Source organism: Chrysemys picta, chromosome 19 (genome assembly GCF_011386835.1).
Source record: "Chrysemys picta bellii isolate R12L10 chromosome 19, ASM1138683v2, whole genome shotgun sequence".
Lineage (NCBI taxonomy): Eukaryota > Metazoa > Chordata > Testudines > Emydidae > Chrysemys > Chrysemys picta.
Window position 1 is genome coordinate 9,923,269 of NC_088809.1, and position 16,656 is coordinate 9,939,924.

The window sequence follows — 16,656 nt, forward strand, 5'->3', positions numbered from 1 at the left end:
GCAAGGTGCTTTGCAGCACAACTGCTACATTGCCTGTAGGTTTATTTTAAAAGATTATTAACTTCCAACTGCATTCAGCCTAATTTCCTTTGTGCAATAATTTGTTTAATTGTAGAAATCCTTGTTTGTTGTTGCAGATCACAAACCCAACTTGGAGGATAAATTAAAATGACAGCTACATGGGGCGTTCGGAATTTCACTGTCTGATTTAGCTGACGTGACGCAGACACAAATATTTAAATCCAACCAAGGAAACAAACAGGCTCGTTTCCAAGCAGTTCCAGCTGGAATGAAAGGGGGGAAAAGTCTTTTGCCAGAAAAGATGCTCCAAAATTAGCACGACACTCCTTGAGGGCACACAGCATCAGCTAACTGCAGTTTCAGAGTTGGCAAGGCTTACTGGATTCGAAGGGGATTAATTTTATAGTAAGTTGTTGTTGTTGGGTTTGGGGGGGGGGGGGGGGGAGAAATCCCTCACTCTTGTCCTGAACTATTTTGCTGTGTCGAGACTTAACTCTCCCTTGCACAAATCCTATGCCACACTGGAGAGTAACAGGTAAGTGTCAAATCTGTTAAAGAAGAAGTGCTGGGACTCTAAGTGCTTCTTGTGGTACTCCGGAACATAAGAACGGCCCTACTAGGGTGACCAGACAGCAAGTGTGAAAAATCAGGATGGGGGGGTGAGGGGTAATAGGAGCCTATATATGAAAAAGGCCCAAAAATCAGGACTGTCCCTATAAAATCGGGACATCTGGTCACCCTAGGCCCTACTGGGTCAGACTCCTGTCTACCGACAGTGACCAATACCAGGTGCCCCAGAGGGAGTGAACAGAACAGGTAATCATCAAGGGATCCATCCCCTATCGCTCATTCCCAACTTCTGGCAAACAGGAAGGAGGAAAGGAGAGCTGATAGGGGAAGGGGAATAGAGGAAAAAGGAAGGGAATTTCTGACAGACTCAGACAGCATTAGGTTAATTCACTGTTTGTACCAGATATGTAGGTACATTCACTCAAGCTACGTCTTCACTGCAAAAAAAAAAAGGAGAGTGTATTTTTGGCTTGAGATAGCTAAATCCTAGTTGAGACAAGGCATAGGTAGTTTTTATAGTTGGACTCAACCCTACCCTGGAGTTTAATTTTTACCTTGATGTAGCTAATCGAGGTAAAAACTCCACTGAGATTTTTACAGCAAGATAGCTATCTTGATGTAAAGACACACCTGTTTTTTTGCAGTGAAGGCACAGCCTACACGTAACAGGCTGCCACTTCGCCCTTCATAATTCTGTGGATCCCACGCTGTATTTTTTTTGAGGGGGTGTTAAACTTTGAAAAAAAAATAGTTGCAAACAATAATTATGCATAGATACCTGGCAAAAAGCCAAAAGGGTGGCCAAGGGGGCTTGTGGGGAACATATATTCCTGATTCTACATCTGACATTGAAAGCACTATCTAGGGTGACCAGATGTCCTGATTTTATAGGGGCAATCCTAATATTCGGGGCTTTTTCTTATATTGGTGCCTATTACCCCCACCTAGGGTGACCAGATGTCCCGATTTTATAGGGACAGTCCCGATTTTTGGGTCTTTTTCTTATATAGGCTCCTATTACCCCCCACTCCCGTCCCGGTTTTTCACATTTGCTGTCTGGTCACCCTACCCCCACCCCATCCTGATTTTTCATACTTTCTATCTGGTCCCCCTAGCACTACCAAATGGGGAGTTTCGGGACACCGCCGGATTGAAGGTGGCCCCAAATTTAGGTTCCGGGGCCTTTAAAATTCAAATGCCATCGGTATTTCATTTGTAGGTAACCAGTCCCGGGGAACCTGAAACCCCCACCTTACCCTGCTGCCTTAGGACAGGAAACTGAAAAGTGAAACTGACCCGTTTCTTTTCCTTATGAAAAGCGAAAACTAAACTGGGTTGGAATGATCTCTTTAGTAATTATTCTTATTTTTCAATCTGAGATTTTGCAGAGAGCTGCCCCCCCGCTTAGGGTGACCAGATGTCCCGATTTTATAGGGACAGTCCCGATTTTTGGGTCTTTTTTTTTATATAGGCTCCTATTACCCCCCAACCCCGACCCGATTTTTCACACTTGCTGTCTGGTCACCCTACCCCCGCTCAGTGCCCGAAAGCAAAGGCACGTCCCGCTCTCCGGGGGCTCCTTCCCCGCATTACAGCCGCCACCCACCCGCCAGAGAGGCAGCCGCTGCTCCCCCTCCCCCGGCGGCTACACAAGCCGCAGCGGCTCGGCAGCTCCGCCCTCGCTCCGTGCAGCTCACGCCGCCCGCCTGGGCGGGCCGCCCCGGTGACGTCCGCGGGCGGGCGGGCGTTCGCCATGTGCTCGCTGCACACGTGGATGCGGGGAGGGGGAAGGGAGCGGGCGGGCTGGTGCGGTCACCGTGACCTTCACCGCCATCGCGAGGACGCTGCACCCTGGGGTGTGTGCACGGCCCGAAGCCTGGCTCCACCGCCCCGCCCCGGCGAGCCGGCATTGGCTGCCCTGGAGACTGGCAGGCGTTTACACGCCCCGATCCAGCCGCTCCGACTCGGAAATGCGGCTCCGACAGTCTGCGTGTCCGCGCAGGCTCCTGGCTAAGGCACTAAACTGGGGAGATCTGGGTTCCCACTCTTTGCCGCCCCCCTAGTAGGTCATTCAACTGAACCCCTGACATCCAAGAATCCACCAGAGATTTGATCTAATCCATCTGCTCTGCCTCGCCCCCTGGGATGGTGGGGAGAGACAAAAGGGAGGTGGGTGTAAAACTGATGTGTGCGTTTATGGAAGAATAGCGGAAAGGGGGGTTTTCAGTCAAGCAGGAGGATGTGATGAGGTGGCCTGCTCAGGCCACGTTAAAAGGGACGTGTCATGATTCACCAGGGCAGCACACCAGAGGCAGTACTGGATCAGAAATAATGAACATGCCCCATGGTGGGATGGGGGCGCCTGGAGCTGCAGGTGTGACGTCGTTATCTTGAAGGCTCCCAAAAAGATTTACAGAGAGAATCAAGCATTGTGGCCCATCTCTGAGCTACTTAACAGGGCACAGAAACACCCCATAGCCCTTTAGGAGAGGAAATCAAAACTGTATCCAGCTGAAACTGAAGAAGTGGTGCATCTAGCTCCCTAACACGACAGTAGGCACCCATATGCAGCAAGAATAACAGAGCTGAAATTCAGTCAGCAGGTGGTAGGAGGAATTTTACAACGGAACAGTCATGGGGATTTTGGGAGGGGAAATCACCCTGATCACACTTCTCTGCGCTTTTTTATGAAAAAGGCCTTCGGATCTTTAATGATTACAAGTTGCTGGGGCCTCGGCTCACGCCTCACCCTGAAGAAGGGCTGGCCAGCAGTCCCCTGACACTATGCTGGAATTCAGGTTCACTATTGACTCAGCATGAAAAAAGTGCCACCTACTGAATCACCAATATCACTTCCCAGGACACCAAAGTGATCTTGGGGTTTCCCATCCAAGTACTGATCTGGCCTGACCTGGTTTAGCTTGTGAGATCTGCCAGGATCATAGCATGAAGTCCTAGTACGTGGGGAGTCATACAGTACAAATTAGCAGTACTATTCCTGTCTCAGCCTTGAAGCCCAGCACAAGACTCAGACGTGGCAAGAACAGGCCACTGCACTGGTGTTCAGAGGTAATGATCAAAGTGAGGGGGCCTGTACTGATTCCCCTTCTGCAGCAAATTCATCAATGGCATAAGCAGGTGTTGCTCCACTTTTGCCAAAGAATCACACACATTTATGACAACTTCAAATTGGGTCCCCTACATTTATAACGAATCAGCTCCACACACTGTCTGCTTAGTGCAAACACCAATTAATTAGCTTCACTTCCTCATCGCCCTGGGTAGGGCTAGCAGGCGCAGCCCTACCCAGGAATGGAGAGAAATGCATTACTAACTACCGTGATGTTTCAGAGGCAGGATTGTTGGGGTATCTTTCTGCTCTACTGGTCTTGTCCTGGGGATTGAAATGGCAGGAAGAAAGAGACGTAAGGGCTACCTGGGGGGGGGGGGGGGGGGCAGCATATTATTGCCCAAATGTGACTACATTAAATCTTTTACATAAAGATAGACAGACTGTCAGCTTCCAACTAGCCCTGCTGAATCCATCCACTGTAAAACATTTTCTTATGACCAGCATGGCAAGATCTTAATTGGTAGTGACATCTGAATCTGACTGTAGAGGTGTTTTTCAAAAGGAAAGCACAGAACTGCCCATCTTCCACTTCTTACCACAAAACTTCAAAATAGCTTATCGCAATTATTCACCAGACAATAAGAGCAGCCTAACCAGTCCTGTTAGCAACAGGACTGCATTGATGAAATTGCAACGGCAATCAGGCTTGGCCCTCTGGTCCTTATTCCTCAGCCAGGCCCAAATCCTGTCCCTTTGCATGAACGCCAAGTGCACCAATCCAGTGGGAGTTCGCCTCCCTCCCCCCACCTCCCCGTCACAATGCTACAACAAGCCACAAAAGCATCTACAACCAGTATGCACCCACTATCTGCAGATGCACCTGCCCCCAACCCTGTCCCCTGGCCTGCGTTACCATCAATGTAGTCCCCACGGTGCATAGCTCCACAGTGGGCAGGCGGGTAGACATCCACACCCCATAACCTTCCCAACCTTGCACAGTGAAACTGAAACAGTTCAGTTACCTGTAGGGCCTCGTGTGAGCAGAGCGCAGGTAGGACAGGATCTGGACAATCCTCCACTGATGCCAATGGCCTAACTGTTTTGATGGGAAAAGTCCAGAGCCCTCATTCTCTGGACTCGTCAAAGCCCATTGTTCAGATGGGTTTGTGAAGATCTTCATGACAATCTCTGACACCAGTGCATTGCACTTTTGAGAGGAAATCTCCCCAGTTTTGTTTCTTAGTGCTTTCTCTTGTTGTGAACCCTGGGATGTATGGGGCCAGAAGCTCCCCTGAGCTTACCCACTGCATTTGGATTTATGCAGATTGCCATCCAGGCTATCTCCTACAGAAGGTTCACTGAGGGTGTTGCAAAATGCCATTATGAGGTTATCACAGGTACTGTGGGCTGGTTGAAACACTGGATATATTTCAGAGGCAAGACTGAAACTGGAGAGGCTTCAAATATTGGTGGCTTCCTATTTAACAACTCTTAACACCTGGCTTGGTCAGCTGCCCAGTTATGTTTTCTTTCCCCATGCTGCACAATTCTCCCAGTCTGGCCGAAACCTACCAAGGACTTCACTAGAGGAAAGCTGATGAGATCACCCTTGGAGCAGAAGGGGAAGAGGAAGCTGCTGCGTTGCTTTCTTACCCTTTCACCTTCTCTTTTTTCTTTACTTATAACTTCCAAGACAAGAAGTGGCTTTTACAATAGGAAGAAATGAACAGCAGGCACCTGAAAGCTCTGACACCACAATGTGGTCGTTGTGAACTTAACGGAAGGATGAATGGGGATAATTATACAAAGATTTGCTTTAGTTTGGAGCCATTTTTGTAATAGCCTGGCATCAAAACGGCCTGGATTTCTGCATTTGTCACTTGACTGAATGGCTAGGTATGCTGCAACTATATACTACCTTGACATGACTTTCAGTTCCAATCGGTGGGCGTACAGATGAGTGCATAGGCATGTGTTTTTCTCCAGGCCCCCCCAAAACAGTACACCGCTCCCAAGACATTTTTCAAAAGCAACTGGGCAGCTGTAAACCCAGCATCACATTAGTTTCATTTGCCACTCAGGTCTGCACAAATAATGACTGGCCTCCTAAGTGAAGAATGGATGAGCAAAGGAGAGGCACTTCAGAGATAAAACTGAAGCAGATACCACATGGTGAAAACTCATGGGAAGCGGGCTGCTCTTCTGCGTCAACAGCCACGTTTTGGACTGTCCTAAACGCAGATTATGCGTCCTAGGCACTTAAGGACACGACCACGTATTTCATTAACTGAATGGAAACATTTATCCTCCTCTTACAAACAGCTCCATCATCAGGAAAACGCTCTGTTATAATTAGTGCAAGAGCTTAAATCTTAGCAATTTACAGATCTGATTGCACATTTGTTTACAGTGTGGTGCTGCAGTCTGCACTGTTCCTAACCCTCAAGGCATTTTACGATGGATCCAGACTACAGAGACAGAGAGAACCAGTCATTCCCAATGACATCCTCAGGAGAATTTTAAGTTGCATTCCAGAGGCACAGCATAGAAATTCTGCTTGTGAACAGTCTGCCTGGGGCTAGATCTGCACTTGTATCAATATTCACAGAGTGTCAGCTAACAATGCCAGAGACGTCTCTGTTCGTGACATCGTGACTCCGGACTCGACTCCCAGATGTGAGAGTAGGCGATCAGCTCTCTCTGTCTCCGTTAGCGCGAATGGAAGCTCAGCTCCTTACTGACAGCAACCTGCTTTGGAAATCAGACGAAAGGCTCACGACTTTTCCGGTGCCCATTAGCTGCAAAACAGCTGCGTCTCCAGAAATGACCTTTCTCGGGAACACGGCTCTGCTCCTTTTGTTTACACAGCCTTTAGGTGCTGGTTCCCATTGACATTTGGCGGGCTTCCACACCCCCAAACCTCCCCCACTGAAGGCAGCTCTCCTGGCAAACCACAAACAAACAAACAAACAAACAATTGAGCAAAGCTGATAAGAAAGCCAAGGGATGAGTCATGGTCTCATCCTGAGAGTTGGCGAGTAATTGCTGGGCACTTAGATCTCCAGGTGAAATCACTGGGAGCTGTGGGTGCTGAGCACCTCTGAAAGTCAGCAGTAAGATACCACATGTACAGATATTTAGGAAACACCCATCTTAAATAACAAAGCTAGTTTTAACTCATGCTCACGGTAACGTTCCAATCACAGAGCACCGTGTTGGGAATTCCTTTTTAACCACTCTGACAAACGTTAAAGAAGGAAAAGGTGTTGGGTATCTACAGAGCAATGCATATGAACAAGGCGTCCGGCCTTCACCACTGACAGGGCCACACTTAGCTATAGATAATCACGAAAAACTTGTGCACCGATTTCAACAAGAGTCGGGCCTCCTTACACGAGGGCTGAATTTTATCCTTAATCTCTCATTGACGACTCCTGCATTACAACCACTCTTAGCTTCCAGGCCCGTAGCTCAAGATTCCTGCCATAGAGCACATCATATATTCATATATACTCTTTCCCCCCACAAATTTTAGAGAAATTCAAAACCGTCACAAAAATGACTAATGTTTTAGGTACCCAGGGAGAAAAATGCACGAGGGGTGCAGAGGACCAGCGCCTGGGTTATAGACCACTTACGTCCCTTTTGAAGCCCCGTAAAATCAGGTTTAAGTGCTACACAATCCTCCGGGTGGCCCACTGCACCAGAGTGAAATATGATCCAAAATGGATTGCTCTCATGGGCATGAATTACTTCTGGTTAACTAGTTTCTGACAACAGGAGTTTGGATTACACAAGGTAGTCCTAGCAGATCCAAAGATGCTGAAAATTTTGCAAGTTACGAATGACAACTATCAATTAAGGAGACTTTCCCTGTTCCTTTTACCTTTGTAAGCATTGAAACCAAAAGAATTCAACCAAAGATGAAAACAATAAACTTTATAAAAACGTAATACTGGATTTTTGCTCCATCAAGTAAAGCATTCTCGAATCCACAACCAGGAGTAACAATCAGTTGCAAGAAGGCCATACCTGGATGTATCGCAAGGCACTCCTTAGAACGCTGAGGTTTGAGGTCTTCTTGTCATCGACACTGGGGATGTTGCGTTTTAACGTCTCAAAGCATTCTTTCAAATGTGCACGTCTGAAGAAACAACAGGAGTTGCACGTCAGTTTGAAGGACCATAAACCAAAAAGGTGATTTGATTGAGGATTAGGATTTAATTTGGGGCCCGATCCAGCAAAGCATTTAAACCGGTGAGTTGCAGTCAGCGGGATTACTTGCACTCTTAAAACTGAGCCAGCGTGTTCCAGTGGGTAGATCACTGGATTGGAGCGTATGAGACCGGGATGCTATTCCCAATTATGCCAATGAAGTGTTGTGTGATCCTAGGTAAATCCTGTCAACTCTTTGTGCCTCTGTTTTCCCTCTCACCACTTACCTATTTAGATTGTAAGACCTTTGGGACAGGGATTGTTTCTTACTATTTATTTGCAGTACAGTGGGGCCCTGATCTCAGGTGAGGCCTCTAAGTACTTCTTTAATACAATGATAAGCAACAATAATAATATGCATGTGCTGATGTGCTTTGCTGGATTAGGGCTTTGCAAGGTTATTGTAATGCAATTAGGTAGTAAGCAAAACATATTAGGAAGCAACAGAGACAAAAGTCAGCTAAAAGGAAGCCGGGTAATATAGGATTAATTAAAGTCGCTACAAATTTCGTTCAAGTCTTTCTAGAAAAACGAGTATTTATAGACTACAAGCAAAGGAAAGGGTGTTACAATAAACAAAAATCTGGCTTTCTACGCACCTGTTCTTCTCCAATTTATTATGTACTTCCCTGGTCCCAACCCTGCAACCCAAACAGAACAAAGATAAACTCAGTGTCAGGTTTAGAACTATGTCCATTCAGCTTGAGCTTTCAGCAGTGTGTGCATCTGAGATATAGGGGGAGATTGTAAAGAACGTTTGAAAAGTGTTCAGAAATTAGAAGTATTTATAATGTATTATTTGTAAATATAGTATAGACCTATTATATATATGATCTATACTATATATGTAAATAATATACTATAAACACACACATATATCTCATACACATACACAATATATAATGTATATACTGTATACTAGGTAGATATAGGTTCCAGTTAGTATATTAGGTATATACATTAAAGAGGGGACAAGATGCAAAGCTCAGAGGTATTTACATTAGTGTGAATTTTGGGTATGTATACAGCACTAATCACTATAGTGATATATCCAAGCTTTGACAGAGTATTTGGAGCCAGACTTCAGGCCCATTTCTAATCCATGCCCACCCACCAGTCGGAGTGGGAGTTCTGCAATTATAAACTAAAACATATGGTACTTGGCAGGCGTACTTTAAAGCTTTTCGTTTTCTGCTGTAACTGAAATAATGTAACCAAATATAAATATGAAATAATATAATCAAGGAAAACAGAATTCTCCAGTCACTGTCCAACAAAGACAGTAAGGGGCCAGGTGCTCCAGATTTTTATAAAAACAGAGAAAAACTTCTTTCAGAATGAATTCACAAATGTCACCTCCACCTCACTACAACTTAGCTCAGGTGTTCAGATTCTATGGTATATTATTAGACGGGGAGAGAGCTCTAGTATCGTCCATAAAGTCTCTACAAAATGATTTACCTTTAATTAAAAATATGCTGCAAGTGGGGTCATTTTTTAAATAAGAGCTAAAACTATTCAATCAATTAAAAATAAATAGCCAAGGGCCTTTTCCCATGAAACGTTTATGAGCTGAATAAAACATCTCTCCATATACGTGTGTCTGGACAAGCAGCTCTGGAGAGACAACAGCACAGACCATGAGGTGTCTGACCCACATGCATTAAACAGGGTAGCATTTACAAGGTGGCTTGCTCAGCGTATGGTACAGGCTCTTAGATCCAGGCACGCCTGGTATGGAGTGCAAAACTTAATAGTCCTGTTGCCCTGGAAACAAGCACATCATGTTTGAAGCCAAATTGTCAAGTGTGTTGCACATTGTTAGAACCCTCCAGGAATAATGGGTGCAAGTCTGGAGATGGCTGCTTACAACAAGCAGAGTCCTACAGACTGACCCAGGGACTGGGGCTTTGGTGATCCGTTTTGAAGCAGCACTTTTCCCGTTCCACAAAAACAGAGCTAGTTCTACAAAACAGAAAGAAACACTTAGGGCCTGTTCCCAAAAATCAGGCACCCAATTGCTCACTTATTAAGGAAGCGTAATCACTGGAATTGCATAGACTATGGACTTGCATGAACACAAAGGGCCAGTTACGTGTCTAACTAGCCATCTGTACGAGCAATCTCTTTTTCACCAGCAATCCTGGTAGCAACTGGCATTTTTGATAATCAAGCGGTAAAGATCATAACCTTTCTAGCTGGAATTATAATCATATTTTGAGGAGAAAAAATGCCATCCTCTTCACAGCTTCCTGTTTAGACTCTTTTCTGTCCCTCTTCCCAGGAAAGCAGGTAGAGGACAGACACCTCTGATCCCCAAAAGACACTATGGATCCTTTAATCTTCTCTTACACCTTATAGCCCTCCCCTGCTCTCAAGGCACCATTATCCTTTGGCTGCGGAGAACAAGATGAGATTCCCCCTTGGCAGAGAGTCAATATCACTCCTTAGTCAGCCAAGGGCTGGAGGATATTCTTCAGCAATGCCAGGCACCCTCTCTCCACAAATGAGCAGAATTCACAGCCCTCCATTCTTGTTGTTTTACCAGTCGCATTAGAGCAATGCTGAGAACTAATGCAGAGGGGACTGGCGAGCATAGGATGTAAACAATGGACTATGAAGCTTTGAACCTCTTGACTAGAGAGGTACAAATCCAGCTCAGTTTGGTAATGAGCAAAAGACAATGCCACTTTTCGTTGCTTGGTACCAACCCAGTTCTTGGTGAACAGCCATGCACACCAAAAAGGCCAGCATCACATCTGGCATCCTTGTTTTCAGCAGAGGCATGGAAGGCTGAATGGACAATAGGGACTGAATGCCGTCACTACCCCTTAAAGGTAAAAGGGTCTCCAGGCCAGGATTGTATAATTTTGTCTCAACAAGGTTCCCCTTTAATTCTTGAACTAAGATGCCAACCACAAAGACCTCATCCACCAGAGCTAAATGTGAGCATGTTTGCTCTGTTACTTTCTGCACATCAGAGCCAGGGCATTCCTTCTCTGTGAAGGACGGTGCCCGTGTGCTCACCTGTCATTTAATTTAGAATTTAAAATGATCATTGCACAAAGAAATAATTACGATGCTGTCTGCACTGGGATACTGTAATGACACGTTTAAACAGAGTTGTTGCTAACAGGGTCCCTGCATGGTTTCCCTGGCCATCAGGGACAGGTTTTTTGCCTGAGCACTGTTCCAGATCAGAGAGGTAGTCTAGCGAACTGTTATATAATGTAGTGCGGGGGTCAGACAAAAACCTGCGTTCTGGTCAGAGAAAGCCAAGCTAAAATCCCACCGCCAACAAATGTATTCAAACGCTCATGGCGTCTGCATGGTTGTGATCTGACTGTGGACAGGGTTGGAGAACCCTCCACAAAGCAGCGGTGTCTCTGGTTTGATGCAGTATTCAAAGATCCCATTCCTCCTCCATTTCCTTTCCCCCACAAGCTCTCCAAAGATCCTACATTGCGGCAACATGACGCATTTGTACAACGGTTTCTGGGGACTCACCCTCCAGGTCTCTTCTTCTGCTCATTTGGTTTGGCATCTTCTGCCGGGGCCAGCTTAAGAGCATTGAGCTGCTGAGGCGGTGCCTGGTGCTGCTGCAGAGGTTGATGTGGTTGAGGCTGGGGCTGTATTGGCTGCTGAACCAGGTGATGCTGAGAGATGGCCAGTACTGGAGCTGCATACTGCGGTAACTGCTTGGGGCTACCTGAAGGGGGCGTAGCAGCCTTGCCGTCTGGAAGAAGTGGGCCAGATGGTCTCTGTATAACAGGTGCAACTGATGACACTTCCTTGCTGATGCTGGGAGTGCTTATGAGAGGCTGGTGGCGTTGTATGAGCGGAGGGGACAGAGTGGTTTGGGCTGCTTGCTGAGGTGAGCTAGTGACCACAGGGATGGGAATGACTGATATGGGGGCTGCTAGGGGTGGCGGCAGAGGAGGAGGAGGAGCTGGTGCAGGGGGAGAGATGGGCACTGCTGGGATTTCGTTCCTTGGGTCCTCTGGGTGAAAGGCATTGTTAACCTTTTGTACGCTGGCCTTCTTCTGCTCCTGTTCTCTTTCTAGGCGGAGCTTTTCGTGCTTTTCATTTTCTTCTGTAAAAGAAAACAAAAAGCGCCAACAGTGAAGCACTTTTCCCTGACACCGTATTTTCCATCTTTAGGTCTTTTTACAAAATTGGTAAGTATCAGTATCCCCCCACCCGCTTTTCCTGATGGGGAAACTGAGGCCCAGGGAGATGAAATGGCTTGCCCGGGGCCATGCAGTATGTCAGTGCAGAGTAAGGAATAGAGGTTAGGTCTCTTGATTCCCAGTTCTGCAATCTAGCCACTGGATCATGCTTCTCTCTCCCTACATTTCCCCTTTATTCAAGCATAGATTATTAAAATACAACATGAGCTGCCTTCAGAACCAGACCTTCAGCACAAGAAACTGAAGGGACTGCTTGCTAACCCTCGATTTTTAGGGGCCTGCACACATTCAACAACAAATCAACCAGCCTGCTCTCCCCAGCAGCAGTGAGACCAGGCATTCTGGCAGAAACAGGGTTCAAAAAAGAACTAGATAAGTTCATGGAGGATAGGTCCATCAATGGCTATTAACCAGGATGGGCAGGGATGGTGTCCCTAGCTTCTGTTTGCCAGAAGCTGGGAATGGGCGACAGGGGATGGATCACTTGATCATTACCTGTTCTGTTCATTCCCTCCGGGGCACCTGGCAGTGGCCACTGACAGAAGACAGGATACTGGGCTAGATGGACCTTTGTTTGCTCTAACCCAGTCTGGCTGCTCTTATGTTCTTAAAAGACACATACCACTAGATAATCCTTCTCCTACTGTCTCAAGCAGTGGGACTGCAAATGTCCTGGCCCAATTCCTCTTCCCAAAATTTGACACCCTCCTCCCCCTCCCCGCCAAACTGGAAGGCTGGGCCTGACTGCCTTTATTGTTACACAGAACTTCCCATACCAGACAAGACCAACAGACCATAAAGATTGGCATCTTGCCTCGGGTAGTGGCCTGATCCCTGGTTCTTCATAGGATGATAAAAACCCTTTCACAACAGGTCTAGCTAGTTGTGCAATAACGTATATATTGGCTGGGACAGAGAATACCTTTTGGCCCCCGTAGCTATTATCTTATACCCTGAACTAAAGACAGGTCCAAAGCAAAACCTCAGATCTAAATACCTCTGAACGAACCCTGGTTGCAAATCTGGAGTCTTGGCATTAATAAACATGAAGCACATTTATTTTAACCCCTTGCCTCCCAGAAGCTTGTTCTTAACATTTCATCATGAGAAAAAAAACAAAACAAGGAAACTTAAGAAAAGAGAAGCCCTGGTCCTTGCCTCCATATGACGTCACACAATTTTAAGTAGGCCCTTTGCACTGAGCCCTCAAAACAGTGCATTTCTAGAGAACCCTTTCCCCGGTGTGTTTATCCTCCAAGCTCTGTATGCCTATATACTTCTAGAAAGAAACTGCTGTAGCTTCATTTACAGCAGCAGAATTCAATCCACAGCACATCTGTCCAATTCTTCCTTTTTCATTTATAAATAGGCAAAGGGGCTGTTGAATGTCTTTAAAAGGACCCCATCCTGCAACTGTTAAAGCTGCAATGATGAACTCCTATGGATTTCAATGGGTGCAGGATCAGGCCCAGAGACAGCAGAGGGTATCCAGCATAAAAAAAATAATTTCAGCCTCATCTCCCTAAGGACATCCTGTATATGAGAGACAGGCAACCCCTACAGACTCAGGCACGCCTCTCTTCGAATTCACACAGATGTGATCCAGCACATTCAAAGACTGTGTAATATCAACAGTGGGCATGTGGTTCAAATTGCTCTCCCTGGAGTGAGTTCAGGACAGAATGGATTTGTTGGGCTGGAGAACCTTCTGATTTACAGCTGTGTGAGGGTGTGATCCAGCAACACTGAAGTCAATGGCAGGTTGGCTACTGACTTCAATGGGAGCTGCATAAAGCCCTCAGTGAGGAGGAATTCAACTGAAACCCACAGACTGATGTGAAACTGTCCAGAGAAGAGCATAAGGCTCATAAACTACACTTCTTTGCCATTGTGCATTATAGTCGGCCCTTTAACTTAACTTGGACATGCGTGTGGCCATGTGTTTTGACAACACCAGACAAAATGTGTGTGTCCTGACTGGCAAAATAAACCTCATGAAACACATTCCAGGTCTCTGGCTTTCATAGTGCAAATACGGCACAACTGAAATTTATTTATACAAACAGATTGACTTGGCATCTCGACACCTCCCAGCTTTAAATCAAACATCTAGAAAACCAACTCACTCCTTTGAAACGGGCAGATAATCCACCGCCCTCAAGTCTTCATGAGTGATTGCAGTCACGAATCTGGTCCATTGACTGCATCTGTGTACCAGTGACCCCTCCTCCCTCTTAATGATCTACAAATACTTAAAAGCAGCAAAGAGTCCTGTGGCGCCTTATAGACTAACAGACATATTGGAGCATGAGCTTTTGTGGGTGAATACCCGCTTCTTCGGATGCAATCTGACGAAGTGGGTATTCACGCACGAAAGCTCATGCTCCAATACGTCTGTTAGTCTATAAGGTGCCACAGGACTCTGCTGCTTTTACAGATCCAGACTAACACAGCTACCCCTCTGATACACTACAAATACTTAGGAACAAAGGAATTACCAGGCTGTATCAGAGCAGTGATACATATATTCTGCTATCCTGTCTCTGACAGTGGCCGGTACCAAATACTTCAGAGGAAGATGCAAGAAACATCCACAATTGTCAAACACAACTGTCCAAGGAGAAACTAGCGGTTGGCTTGTACTATGAAGCACGAGGCCTTGTATGTATGTAAGATGTCTGACTCAATGAAGATATTTACACTGCACATCAGGAGCCCCATTTTTTTACTACTTTCCCCAAAACAGCAGCGTCAAAACAGGATGGATATAAAGGAGGTTCATAATCCCAGAAAATGGGGATTTTGAGCAAGTGGAATTTGAGCACTTGCTTATTCTAGCAGGGTTGGCATCTTCACCTCCTGACGCTAGACATGATAATCTCTGTACTACAGGAGCAGTGTGGTCCAAGGGAGTGGGCTCTGGACTACGAGTCAGAAAACCTCGGTTCTATTCCTGGCTCTGACACTGATTTGCTGTATGACCTTGGGCAAGATGCTTCTCCTGTCTAGGTCTCTGTTTAGACTGGGACCATCTCTCATTATCTGTGTGTACAGAGTCTACTACAATGGGTCCCTGCTCTCAGCTGGGGCCTCTAGGGGCTACCACGATATAAATAATGTAATACGTGCCATTGATGTAATTCCACTGAAGCATTTTAGTTACTGCGGATTCTAAAACAGAGCAGAATTTGGCCCTGCGTCAGTAATGAACCCCAAACATCTAATACTGGTCTTCATCCACCATAAAAATCCATACATCACATCGCTCGCTTTATTTAAAATGTAATGCAATTCCTCTATTGTCCACCTAGTCCTTTGATGACTCCTATCCCCATAGTACATTGGCCAGCACTGAACGTGGGAAGAGTAGTCAAATTAAACAAAAACAGAAACCCACATCAACCTACATTTAATAGGGGATTTCCCTTTTGTAAGAGAGACAAACACCACTGATAAAACTATTCCCCTTAGGGAATAACTAAATAAAAGTTAAACAAAACAAAAAACAAAGCCCCCAAACCAAGCAATCTTCCAACACACACAGCTAAACAATCCTTTTCACATACACAAAGCTGAAAGCTCAGTTCCACTTCATGGCCGTTTTCCTCCGTTAAAAACAAAAGCTTTTTGCATTAGTTAAGTTGCTTAGTGGGGCAAGTGGGGAAGGAGGTGGGGGAATAAAATATTCTTCCAGATTCTGAAAGAACATTTGTCCCGTTCCAACATGCATGCTCGCTGTCCGACATGATACAGGATATTTCCTCCCACCAACCCACTCACAGAAAAGTATTCAGGCCCAATTCTGCGCTCAGATAAACCGGCACAGACCTGCTTTAGAATCAACCAGGCTTGCAGTAGAGTAACTGAAAGCAGACTTTGGCCCAGTGCATGTCAGGGAGGGGATACAAAACTCAGAAGGAAGAGTATCTGCAGCAGGCAGTGTAAAATATGCAAAGAGCAAATTCCAGCTGAGGGCAGCTCAGCGTGGTTCCTACCGGCTGAGGCAGAGGAGGGAAAGAAGCCTCCCTTTTACTCCTCTATTACAGCTGCTGCCTACAAATGTTGAGAATCCTGGTTCATTTCTCAGCAGCAGTTATAAGCAAAGCATAAACCCAGTGGGACCACAGACTGGTCCAAGGACTTGGTGGTTCAGTACACTCCAGCATCTGGAGCAGGAGTTCTCAAACTGGGGGTCATGACCCCTCTGGGGGTAGCAAGGTTATTACGTGGGGGGGTCGCAAGCCTCCACCCCAAGACCCGCTTCGCCTCCATCATCTATAATAGTGCTAAATATAAAAAAGTGTTTTTAATGTATAAGGGGGGGTTGCACTCAGAGGTTTTGCTGCGTCACCAATAGAAAACTTTGAGAACCACTGATCTAGAAAAACTGAAGGCAACATTTGGATCATGCTCAAAAACTAGGACTAGGTTTCCATCCCTTTCTGTGAGATGGGGGCACTTTGGCTGGAAAGCATGTGAAACTCAACGGCTTGGAAGGAGTTTCACATATCATCTGGACTCTCCTTAAGGTCACAGAACATTCATACGCAGCATTTGGATTCAGCCTGTTACAGAGATCAAAGTGAT

At 46.0% G+C, this 16,656-nt stretch overlaps 1 protein-coding gene across 2 annotated transcripts in view; it reads right to left on the reverse strand.

Moving 5' to 3' along the window:
* Positions 1-16,656, reverse strand: part of MNT (MAX network transcriptional repressor) — a 71,336-nt gene that overhangs the window by 33,200 nt on the left and 21,480 nt on the right. Inside the window, exons 2-4 of one of the 2 annotated variants that reach the window (XM_005298893.4) lie at positions 11,387-11,972; positions 8,479-8,520; positions 7,697-7,808 (exon numbers count right to left, since the gene is read on the reverse strand). In XM_005298893.4, coding sequence (XP_005298950.2) covers positions 7,697-7,808; positions 8,479-8,520; positions 11,387-11,972 — 740 coding nt within the window. The remainder of the gene's footprint in view (positions 1-7,696; positions 7,809-8,478; positions 8,521-11,386; positions 11,973-16,656) is intronic. The other variant, XM_005298895.4, reaches the window with a different exon arrangement.